The sequence below is a fragment of the Eschscholzia californica genome, unplaced genomic scaffold, assembly GCF_041429995.1.
Source record: "Eschscholzia californica isolate CP2 unplaced genomic scaffold, dmEscCali1.0.p SCAF_1, whole genome shotgun sequence".
Classification (NCBI taxonomy): domain Eukaryota; kingdom Viridiplantae; phylum Streptophyta; class Magnoliopsida; order Ranunculales; family Papaveraceae; genus Eschscholzia; species Eschscholzia californica.
The window spans coordinates 38,721,367-38,735,022 of NW_028238198.1; the positions used below are offsets into that span (position 1 = coordinate 38,721,367).

General features: G+C 35.0%; 1 protein-coding gene across 1 annotated transcript; it reads left to right on the forward strand.

The window, feature by feature from the left end:
- Positions 1–12,262: 12,262 nt before the first annotated feature.
- Positions 12,263–13,414, forward strand: LOC147566674 (uncharacterized). Its single transcript, XM_086655257.1, has one exon. The coding sequence runs from the start codon at positions 12,263–12,265 to the stop codon at positions 13,412–13,414; it is 1,152 nt and encodes a 383-aa protein (XP_086511383.1).
- The last annotated feature ends 242 nt before the right edge of the window (positions 13,415–13,656 follow it).

The window sequence follows — 13,656 nt, forward strand, 5'->3', positions numbered from 1 at the left end:
TAAACCCTAGATCCAGACTTTCATCATGAAGGGATGACTTCTCTCCCTCTTGATCAATGACTTTTCGAATCAAGAAAATAATTTCAATCCCCAGTAGGTGAAGAATCTGATTTAACTAATTGCATGTGCGAGAAGGAGGAGGTATTCATGAATAAGGGTCTTCAAAAATCAAGAAAGTTCCTTTAAATTATCTTTCTATACTCTAGGGCTTTAGGTTATAATCTTTCTACTATTTCATGATCTTGGTTTCAGTTATTTCCTTAGGAGGTGTCGTATTTTGGCTCAGTCTTGATATTGTCCTGGTGGATTGCTAGTATTTTCAGTAGGTTTGGGGGTTTTGTGTCGTTTAGGGTTGGGAGAGGTTCTCATCTCCTAAACCACTATGTTAAGTTTACTAGTTAGTTAATTATCTCTTTACCTAGTCTTGCATGTGAGTCCCTTTGAGTTCATATTATATCTCTTCATCCCTCCCTTTCTTCTATAATAAACCACATCTCTCTTGTTTTTCTAGTGTTGTTTGTTTCTAGTATTATTCCTTTTTAGTGTTTTTATTTTTTTTAACTGTCCTTGTTTGTTGTTTTCACTGTTTGGTCTTTCTCCTGTTTAGTGTTTTTTAGTGTTTTTTGTTGAGAGTAACGTTTTTTGTTGTACTAGTGTTTCTTGTTGTGAGTGTTTATTGTGTTATTTGTATCCTTTTTTGTTTTATCTAGGTTAGTGTGCCTTGTTCTTTTTCTTCAGTTTCTTGTTTCATATTTGCCTGCTTTTTTGGTTTGCTCTTTGCTCTATCCATGCAGATAACCAATCCTCCACCCAATGATGTGTCAGTCCTAGCATGGAATGTCCGAGGCTGTGGAAATTACACGAATCGTAAGCATCTCTGGAATCTCATAAATGAACACAAACCAGACATTATTTTTTTTCGGAAACAAAATGCATGAACGTAAACCTTATGAAAGTCCTTAACCTCGGGAACATATATAATCACTGCGCAGTAGACCCCATAAATAAAGCTGGTGGGCTTGCCATGTTCTGGACCAAAACCATGGACCTTGACATTTTGCACTCGGATCATAACTCCATACATGCGAAAGGCATGCAAACTCACAACCAATTTCAATTTCTCATCACAGGCTTTTATGGGTGCCCGTATAGCAACAATAAAATGCAACCTTGGACTAATTTGGCCCATTATATTCCTGATAGTAATACACCTTGGGTGGTGATTGACGATCTTAATTGCATCCTCCACCCTTCGAAAAAATTAGGTGGTAAGGAAGCCAGCTAGCCCACTTGACGAAAGTCAAGCAAACTATTAATGATTTAGACCTCCTAGACATAGGTTTTACTGGACCACCCTACACTTGGTCCAATCGACAATTTAAAGGCATCCTCATTCAAGAGAGACTTGATAGGGCTCTAACGAATCACCAATGGCTCTTGGACTTCCCGACCTCGCAGTTATCTCATCTTCCCAACCTGGGTTCTGATCATATCCCCGTTATTCTTACTACCAAGCAGAAATCTAACCTTGGAAGAAAATCATTCAAATTCATCCGAACTTGGATGACTCATCAAGGGTGTGCCAAATTCATTAAAGATAAATGGAGCCAGATACCGAACCAAATCCAATCCAAACTCAACTCCTTAGCCACCCATCTTTCTCATTGGAACAAAAATGTGTTTGGGCATCTGGACAACAAAATAAAAAATCTCACCAATCGCCTTCAATCTGTCATAGATTACGATACTACCATGATCTCAATCTTCAACTTGAAAATTTGCTTCTTCAACAAGAAAGCCTCTGGAAAGAAAAGTCTAGAATTTCTAACATCAATCTTGGTGATCGTAACACTAAGTACTTTCATGTGAGAGCTATTTCCCGGAATAGGAAAAATAATATCAGCTCCATCAAAAGAGATGATGGCACCTGGACCAGTGATGATGCTGAAATTGCTTCTATCTTCTCTAATCACATCTCCCATATCTCAACCTCGGTGGGCTCCACTAATTTTGAACACCTTCTTGATTGCTTTCATGTTCATATCAATGATACTCAAAATATCTCCCTTACTGATAACTCCACTGAGGAGAAATCAGGAAATCTGTTTTCTTCCTCAAAGCTGATGCTGCCCCAGGACCTGATGGATACCCCCCTTACTTCTACCAATCCAATTGGGACACTATCAAACCTGACATATCCAACATGGTCCTTGAGTTTTTCAATTCGGCATGTATCCCTCTCTTTTCCAATCACACTCATATCCGCCTCCTCCCCAAAACCAAAACTCCTCAAGCTCCTGCAGACTTCCGACCTTTAAGCTTTTACTCAATACTACGTATACAATCATTACCAAAATCTTGGCTAATAGGCTTAAAGATCTCCTTCCTGATTTGATTTCCTTTCAAGCGGCCTATGTTCCAGGGAGACAAATCACAGATAATATTCTCATTAGCCAAGAAATTGTCCATTCTTTCAAAAGAACTCGCTGATCTAAAAGCTACTTCGGTCTTAAATTGGATATGTCCAAAGCTTTTGACCGCATTGAGTGGAGCTATCTTGAGACAATCATGTCTAAAATGGGTTTTTCAAATAGGTGGATTCAGCTCATCAGAGCTTGTCTGAGTTCCTCCTCTATGGCCATTCCGATAAATGGTCGGCCTGGATCCACTTTTGAGGTAAGTAGGGACATTCGACAGGGTGACCCAATCTCTCCTTTCCTTATTTGCTTTAGCTATGGAAAGGCTTAGTCGGATGCTCGAAAGTGCGACTCATCCTAATTATTTTGAGGGTTCTTCGATCCCTAAGTCCAACATTAACATTAAGCACCTCCTCTTTGCAGATGATTGTATCATTTTCAGTCGTAACACTCTGGATAATATTCATAACCTCAAACAAATTCTGATGGAATTCAGTGCAGCTTCTGGTCAAACGATCAATTATGCTAAATCCACTATTTTCTTCTCTAACATTCGCATCCCAAGTTCAAGAGAATGCTCATCAGAAACTTGAAAGTCCATCAATCTTCTTCTCTTGATAAATATCTGGGCACTCATCTCTTCATCAATAAAAACAAGAAACAAGTTTTTTCCTCTATTCTGAATCAAATCCAAAACAAGCTCTCCAAATGGCAAACCAACCTTCTTTCTCAAGCTGGCCGCTCTGTAGTTATCTCTTCTATAGTTGCAGCCGTTCTCCGATACCAAATGCAATGCTTTGCTATACCCAAAGGCATAAGCAATCGCATCGAGACCATGCAAAGATCTTTTTGGTGGGGAAAAACCAAAACCATCCACACCATTAACTGGTCCTCCATTTGCAAACCTCGCAAACTGGGTGGATTAATATTTCGATCCCCTCACATTGATAATCAAGCTTTCCTATGTAAACTTGCCTGGAGAATGATCAATAGCCCCCAGGAGCTTTGGGCACGTATCCTGAAAGCTAAATATTTCCCGAAAGCTCCCAGACCTAACCCTCCCTAGTCCCATCACTCTTGGCCCTAGAAGTATATTTGTAAGCATTACGAGCAAGTTGCGAGCATTATTGTCTGGGACATTAATAAAGGTACTCAAATTAATATTTGGCTTGACAATTGGATTCCCAATCACCCGCCCCCAAAACCCAACATCAGAAACATAGGGTTAACTTAGGTTAGCCAACTTATTACCAATAATGAGTGGAATATGAATATTATAAACAATTGTTTTAACATTGATATAATAAATGTCATTACCAGTATTAATTTGCAGATGGACGTTGATGATAAAGCCAGATGGACTCGAAGCAAATCGTGCAATTATACTATTAAATCAATGTACATTTATCTCAGAACCAACAGGTATGATTCAAATAATGAAGTAACAGAATGGAACTACATTTGGAACATGAATACGATACTAAGAATTAAACTTTTCCTATGGAAATGTTGTACCAATAGTCTACCTGTGAAAGATAAAATAGGTGAATTCATTGGAAATGTCTTCACTTGTATTAACTGTAATGCTAATGAAACGATTGAGCATTCACTACTGCATTGTCACTATGCCAAAGCAATATGGTTTTATTTTCAGGTCAGGACGGATCATATCATTTCGGTAAAACAATGGATTCTTCTTTGGAAGGATCTGGATGAGGAACTAACGAACTTATATACTAAAATTATATGGTTTATTTGGAAAGTTAAGTGTGAAACATGCTTCTCAACAAAAAAACAATCGCCTATTCAGACTATTCAATTATTCAAATCCTCCTCAATAGTCCCACTGAAGATTACTACTAAAGACAAAGAACCAAAGCAACACTAATGAAGCCCTCCATCGACACCATACTTAAAATTAACCCGGACGCATCATTCACAGACTTAGCTGAACCTGCAGGGATTGGATGCATTACATTTGATGCGGAGTCAAACTTTATATCAGCGCTCGCAGATACAGTCCGAGGTCAAAATGTGGAAGAATGCGAATGTTTAGCAATTAGATAGGCTCTTCTATATGCCATAGATCTTCAGCTTCACCACGTCCATATAAAGAGTGACAATCTCAACATTATTTCTTATTTGGAAGATCCAGACTACTCCACTCAATGGCAATCCAGGAAGCACTTAGCCGAAATCCTCCAATTGAAAAGCGAATTTACTAACATCAAATTCTCTTACATTTCGAGATCAATCAACTTTAAAGCGGATGCGTATCTAAATGGGGAAGGAAGCATCAACGGAAGAATACTTGGAACGCCCTTCTGGCTTTTATTAAGAATGTTGTTTAGTCTCCGTTTTCTTTTCTTTTTCTTTCCTTGTAATTTCAACAAAAAATAAGTTAGTCAAAACTGGTCAAAGTTAAATCATACCCTAAACTAAAAAAAAAATCGAATTCGCGCTCCAAACTCATCAGTCGGTACTTATCTTTGCCCCTTTTACAAAATAACTCTAAATGAATATGTCAATAGTAAATTAAAACATTTTATGACAGAATTTGTTTAAAAGACTTCTTGTAGAAGCTATTGGGTTCACTTATAATGATCCACTTATTGATATTATGATAAATGTACAATGTTTCAAACGAATCTAAGAAACCATTATTTTAAATATAGCCCTAACGCTTTTTAGCAGGGGTTCAAGACCTGCTGTAGGCCGAAAAGACTCAAAAGATTAATTGTCTAAAACTAAGTGTCTGACCTGTTGTTTGAGGAAACTGATCTTGATGCAATAAAATTTTGATAGAAAATTAAGATTGTTTTTATCTGTACTCTACTTGATTACAATTAAGTAAAACAAGTTATTTTATTCTACATAACTAGGCCAGTTCTTTCTCTTTTTTCTTATTATCTTTAGTTTATTTTTGTTAATATATTTATTATATAAAACTAAAGAGAATAAACATTATATTATTATATTATTCTCTTTAGTTAAATGAAACTAGTCTTAACTTTTATTATTAGAAATAGATAGTATCTTTATTTAATAAAGATATATTTATTAAATAAATCTATATTTAATTAAAAAATAAATACTCGAATAGTTACTAAAACGCAAATCTTTTAGTCGTATATCTATAGTTTTTCTTTTCTTACATACACTTTTCCTACACTTATACATACAGGAGTATGATAGAGTAAAGAGTCCTTAACAAAAAAAAAAAAGATAAAGTAAAAAGAATAAAATTGTATTATTATCTTTGATCATTTGAAATAAATATTATCTTTATTTAATAAAGATATATAATTAACTAAAGATACATATTATTAAATAATAAATCTTCTTATAATTATAAAACATCCGTCTGTCAGTGGTGCATTTATAATTTTTGTCCTGTTACAAACACTTTTTACACTCATAGTGTAAGTTAGTAACATAATGATAAAAGTAGTCAAGTAAAAGAAAATGACGGTTTTAGCGACTTTCTTGAATAGTTTTGTTAGAAAATTATAAAATTTATAACGTCAACAAATCTCCTCAACCCAACGATTACAAAAACACCCATTCTCATAGGTCAATAGGTAACTACTAATTTGGTAAAAAGTCTTTTCACATAGCTGCGGGTCCTACCAAAAGTAACTTAAATTCTGTTTACAACAGTGAATATTCTCTTGTTGATAGGCTTAATTTCGTTTCCATCCCAATTTAAGACCATCAAGTCGTTTTGGCCACATATGTTTGTGGTGGTAGTTCCGCCAAAAAGTCCCTTTTTTTGGATACACCCTTGACCCTTGTTGCAATTTTGTAAACAAAAAATTGAAATTTATTTAGCCTTTGTTGGACAAACTAAATTATCAATAATTTTTTTTTCTCATCTACTTTCTTTATATATATATATATATATACACACGTATATATATATACATATATGTACATATATACGTATATATATACATATATGTACATATATACGTATGTATATATATACACGTACATATATACGTATATATATACATATACACGTATATATAGATATACGTATATGTATACATATATACGTATAGATATACGTATATGTATATATATATATACATATATATATACGTATATGTATACGTATATATACGTATAGATATATATGTATAGGTATATGTTATTAAATAGATATACGTATAGATATATATGTATAGATATACGTATATTGTTATTAAATATATATATGTATACATATATACGTATAGATATACGTATATGTATACGTATATATATACGTATAGATATATATGTATAGGTATATATATACGTATAGATATACATATATGTATATATATATAGATATACATATATATATATGTATATGTATACGTATATATATATTGTTAAAATAATATAATATATATTTAATAACAATTAATTAATAAAGTTATATTGTGTTTGAGTTCAATATATAAGTTTGACCCAATGTGAACTTTAAAACCATAAAATTTTGGGTTATTCCTCAAATAGCCCCAACTTTATGATCAGTTTCCTGCCTAGCCCCCTATTTTATCAAAAATACTAAGATAACCCCCTTTTTGAGTTACCGTTATAACACCGGTAACTAGTCATCACCTCATCTTCTCGCCACCTCATTGTCTTCACCGATCAAAGTCGCCGGCCATTAAAAAAAAAATTCGTCTCTCCCCTCTCTCTCTAAATTTTTTTTTATTTCCCTTATCTCTAAATACTCTGGCGAAGGGGAAACCCCTTCGCCGGAGATCTGTTCGAAAAATTATTTAGAGAAAAAATTAAAAAAATAAATGTTTGAGAAATAAATTATTTAGAGAGAGAGAGAGGAAATTAAAAAATAAATAATTTTTTTAGAGAGAGAGGATGGAGAGACGAATTTTTTTTTTTAATGTTTGAAGCTCGCCGGACGGATAATTGGTCGGCCGGCGACCTTGGCCTGTGAAGACGATGAGGTGGAGAGAAGATAAGGTGGCACAGAGAGGTGATGAGATGGAGGAGAGAGGTGATGACTAGTTAACGATGTTATAACGTTGGTGCGAAATAATATTCCTCACGTTCGGTGTGGCTAATGCCACAAACGACCAACTTTAGGGATTAAATTCAACCGTTAGGCCCTTAAAATGGACTTTTAGTATTTTCATTTTTACTAATTTTAGTATGTTTTCCTTTTAGTTTAGATAATTTCTTATTTTCTCGAGATTTTAGAATTTATTTATTTAGAAGTTGTTATTTCGAATAGTTGTTTAATTCATTTAGTTTTATCAATAGTTGTTTAATTCATTCAGTTCTATCAATAAATTTTAAATATTTCATTGTGATGTCTATTGTTAGGGTCAAAGAAAAGTACCCACATGAACATATGGGTCAAGAGTTTGTCCGTTATATGGATTGGGTCACAAACTAATTGTTGACTCAGTTGACTAGAGAAGGTCGTTAACAACCGTTAGTTTGTGACCCAAATGCTAATGTCGGTACTTTTTCATTGACCATAACGATAACTTTACCTTTTAATTATTTGAACATGGACGTCTTAAGAGAAATTAGTGAAAGATGTGTGGGTTTCAGAGGTGTACACATTTCGATGAAGAATTTCTCAAACGTAGGGCGGAACCTAGTCCTAAGCTAACTCTTCCCACCATCGTTATCGCTGCGAAAGACTAGTGATGTTATAAAGGTCGGCCCTGGTCCGGCCCGTTCCGTACAGGCCCGACCTGACCCGTAAGGAAAACATGCCAGGCCAACCCGGGTTGTATTCCGACCCGGGAGGGGCCTATGGTTTGGGCCAGCCCGACCCCTCAAAAGCCTGTTAAAGCACATTTTTTTTCCTTCCTTATTTTTACAATTTCATAGATAAATTGTAAAAAATTCCTTTCTGAAAAGATCTGTCCAAAAAAATCGCTCCTAAAAGATTTATTTCCATAAAATATTTTCGAAAAAAATTTCCTAACTTGTTAACTTTTTTGTGTAAACCATCCTCTATTTATTATTTCCAAAATGTAATTTCTAAAATCACTTTCACAAAATCTTTTCAAAAATCTTTCTTAAACTTATTAAACTATTTATGTAAATCATCCTCTATTAATTATTTCCAAAAAGTAATTTCTAAAATCACTTTTCAAAAATCTATTCAAAAAATCTTTCCTAAACTTATTAATTTATTTTTGTAAATCTCTCTCTATTAATTATTTCCACAAAAAAATTTCTAAAATCATTTCATAAAAAAATCTCTCAAAACCTCTCACAGAAGAATAACTCTTCAACTATCTCTTCTTTGGTCCATCAAATGGAAAATGCTCAAATATCCTCTCATGCTCATGATACAGTCATTAAAATTGATAAAGCTTTTCAAGATGGGAAGGACAAGCAGCAATATGATAAGAAATTATTGGGAAGGTTATGTTTCAATTTTACTGTTCCTTACTGGAAGATCAAATATCATCCGGCAAAGAGATGGGAAGTTTCTTATCCCTACTCTATTCATATTCAAAAGAATCGTTTAAATGTGTTCATCTTCACCTTTAAAACAGAAACAGATATGAGAAGAGTAATGTTGGGAGGTCCTTATGTGATTTTAGACATCTCCTTATTTTCCAGAGACACAACATAGATATTAATCCTATGCTAGAGCCAATCATCCATGCACCTTTTAAAGTAGGTCTAAGGCCAATCCCATCAGGCTTACAAAACAAAAGTGACATTAGAACCATTGCCTCTAGCCTTGGCCATATACTCACTTTCATTCCCGACACTTGGGAAGAACTAGACAACGAAACAATTACAGTAGAAATAGTCCTTAACGTGCAAGAACCTCTCCCCACAGGTACAGTAATCACTCTCAGAAATAAAGTCCATCGCGTTTGTTTTTACTATCACCCGTTCCCCAAAACGATATGTAAGGTTTGTAGGATTATTGATCATCACCCCACACCATGCTCCACACCTGAACAGATAGTTGAAACAAATTATGGTGTTCAGTCACTTCCCCTCCTATAGAACAAAAATCAAATGAAATAAGTGCTGCAGAGGATAGTGGTGGTAGGTCTAGGAAACCTTTTTTCATTTCCCTCCAACCTTTCAAACATCACACAACTCAAACAAATATACCAATTAATGATCAGATGGATTCTAGCCCAGGCCTACGAGAGGATATTGATCGTAATCGCAAAGGAAAAGGACTTTTAACTCTATCTCCTGAGAGCAGGCCACTACATAGGGAGCAATTGGAAATTTTCAATAGACCCTTAATCATTCGTGAACCTCCAACCTCAGCACCCCAAGAGGAGAATTCCGATAGAAATGAACCTGTGATGCCTTCTAATGGAACAACAAAGGAGAAAAGGAAGGCAAATGTTGAAGAACCGCAACTCCGCTTCACAACTTATGAGACTACAGATGCTCTCTTAGAAGGCATTACCGACTTATGGAAACGTGCCAAAGAATCAAAGCTACATTGTCAACAGTCAAGTCCGAATAATCTAACACTTGAAGATTATATCAGAAATTATCCAAACAAAGAAGAAACTCCGAATACGGTTTCACCTATATCCAAGCCTATACGTGAGCAAAACGAATCGGAGATATCTTTTACACCTTTTGCACTGACAGATAAACAATAATTGCACACAGGGCCGGCCCAAGTGGATCAAAATAGGGGCCCTTGTTATAAAAATAATCTGTTTGACAATATTATCACATAATTATATAATGGGGCTATTGAGATATATTTATTGTGCAACTATATCAATTTAAGTCTAAAATAGTTGTTTTATTGTTCAACTATATGACTATGTCTTTCATCAAAAAAAAAACTATATGACTATGTCAACTCAATGAATTATAATATAACAAATAGTATGTAATTAGAAATTTGAAAAGGAAAAACATAAATTCGATAATAATTAGAAACTTTGTCAAAAAAGAAATAATAATTAGAAATTTTAAAAATAAAATATTTTTATTTATTTTATTTATTTTTTAATCGACTACGTTCTAAGTTAACCATAAAATAGTTCTAAAGCCCCAAGATGAAAGAGACCTACAACCCGACAAATTTATTTATACTAATAATCAGTGGCGGACCCAGAAAATCTTCTTTGTGGAGGCACTTTAGTCAGGGACGGCACAGACCCAAAGCCACCAAAACGGTCGCCTTGGGCCGCAACGTAGTTAAAGGCCTCAAAATTTGGATTTTGTATGATATTTTCAAAATGATTTTATATTTAAAACTAGAGTTAACATGTATCTTAATGGATAAGAGCATGTGTTTTGTGTAAGAGGTCAGTGGTTGGATTCCTCTTATTCTAAGCACTGTTAGAAATTTTATTTACTTTTTTAAATTTGCACTATATTAGAGACACAAATTTTAACTTCGTTTGGGGCCTCCGGAATGTTTGGGTCGACCTTACTTTTAGTTATAATATGTTGTAAATTGTCTAGAAATCTTGATGTGCGTCCGAGCTAGTGATTTTACATTACTGTTAGTTCTAAGGCAACTCAACTACTATTTACTTGCGAGTTATGTTAACTATAACCAATAAAAATAAGTAGTCTTATAATTTGAAATATATAAAGAAGTTAAGGAAACGGAGAGTGTAAACTCATTTTAGAAAATAGTTAGAAACTAGCACACACGCAATTTAGAAAAATAGTCGAGAAAAAAATTATATATATAAAATGAATTAAAGAGAAGGCATAAAATGGTAGTACGAAGAAAACTAGCTCTAACAACATTACGGGAGTCAATAGTGAATTTACAAAGAATAAAGGCAAAAAGATGAAATGATCTATAAATAAAGGGGTCAAAATGGAATAACATTGGGTTAATATGACAGCTAATTGAGAACTAGGGGGCATACAAGAATTTACCCACAAAAAAATCGATAAATGAAAGGCTCCCAGACTCGAACTCGGGTCTCCAAAACCATCACCTTACTCTATTACTACTACACCATTACATACTTAGTATTATCTCTAGGGTTTGTTCGTATTTTATAAGTTGTTATATTCGGAAAAACTATATAACTTTAGACACTGGACGCGTGGGGGCACGTGCCCCCACGGGTCCCTCTCTGGGTCCGCCCCTGCTAATAATAACTGAAGCTCAATATTCTGCACTTCTAGTGGATGGGACGTAGGGCGTCTACATTATAGATTAATGCAATAACCCGGTTGAGCTACTAATTGTTTGCAAAATAAATACATTATTGTCCAATAATAATCGTTCTTTGTTTTTTTTGTTAAGGGTTTTTTTTTGTTGAACTGTTAAGGGTTTTTTGTTGTCAACATATACTATCTAAAATAATAAAATTGCGGGCCCACCATCTGTTTGAATTACATAGGGCTCTTTTTATTACAAACACGGGTCAGTTCTTTAGTTTGGTTTAAAATATCCGAAGTGCCTATATACAGTGAACTCCGAGTAACTCTAGGCCTTTTCTTGGATTGGGGCCCAAAGCAGCCGCTTTGGCTGCTTTGGGCCTAGGCCGGCTCTGATTGCACATACCAGGGCATTTTCTAGTTTTGTGATGGGTAAAACTACAGAAACAGGGAGGCTAGGGAAACAAAGGAAATGGGTAAGACATAAACGAGAAGCACAAAAATCTGAACAGAGTACGGAACTCTCAACAGAAACTACAGAAGAGGAAACCATGATCATGATTCCCACGCCCACAACAAATAGTACGGGGATACCAGTACACACTGAATATCACAACACCGATGAATCCAAACGCTTACCTCTTCCACCTAAGGTACTTTCTATCATTCTTAGTATCCATCTTTCCGTTTTACATTTTTTATTTTGGGTCGTTTGGGTTTCTTTTCATATGACCAACAGAATGAATACTCACACTAAAGTATTGGCATGGAATTGCCAAGAATTAGGGAACAAGTTAACTAGAAACCATCTAAATAAGCTGGTCCAACAGCAGAAGTTGGATCTATTGTTCATCTCTGAAACAAAGAAGAAGAAGGATTTTGTGGAACGAGCACTACAGGCTATTCAAATGGACAATGTGTTTTTTGTGGAGCCGATCGGACTGAGTAGGGGACTTGCCCTTGCTTGCAGAAATCATATCAATGTAAAAATCAAGTACAACAATGTAAATATTATCAGTACTGAAGTAATGAATGTAAAAAATGCTAATCATATAAATATTATCTGTTTTTATGGATCGCCGCAAAAAGAACAAAAGTTACTCTCATGGCACAGGTTGCAACAGTTATATAATACAGATCAAATGAAACAAACACCAACATTAATTATAGGTGATTTCAACATGGTTTTATCTCCTGATGAAAAGAAAGGAGGGAATGCAATTACGTACCAACAAACTACCCCATTTCAAAATGTTATCGCCGAATGTGAATTAACAGAGGTAAATTTCGTTGGTAACCCGTATACTTGGAGTAATAATCAACAACCACAACCACTGATTGAGGAACGATTGGATCGAGCGTTCATATCTCACCAATGGGCGCACTTATTTCCACATACCACAGTCTATCACCTTCAAAAAATCGGGTCTGATCATGTCCCGATCCTGGCCTCAACAAACGGCCAACAACAACAAAGGAGGAAAGTTTTTCGGTTTCATAAAGCTTGGTTAAAAGACCCGACCTGTCATCAGGAAATTAGAGACAGCTGGAGAAGAAGAAATGATGAGACGCCAATGCAATCAGTTCAGGATAATCTAGAGACTCTACAAGAAGCACTACAACATTGGTACAAATATCATTATACCAAACTGAATCCTACTATTGAAATTCTCAGTTGTAAATTGCAGGCAATCCTAAATCCGCAATACAAAACAAAACTACTAAAGGAACTACAAGAAGCATATGATCTGAAAGAACAGTTTTGGAAAACAAAAGCTCGAGAAGACTCTGTTATGTTGGGAGATGCAAATACGAAATATTTCCATGCCATGGCGTCAGCAAAACGAAGACAAAACAATATAAACGGGTTAAAGGATGAAAGAGGTTCTTAGATAGACGACCAACAACAAATAGGTGACTTAGTAGCATCACATTTGCAAAACATCTCTTCAACAACAAACCCACCCGGAGATGACGAGTTTAGCAAGTTATTTCCTCCCATTATTGACAATCACACGAATACGGAGTTAACTCGTATCCCAAATAGGGAAGAAATAGATGAGGTTCTGAAACAAATGAACAAGGAAAAGGCGCCGGGACCAGATGGTTATTCACCTGTATTCTTTTAAGAATG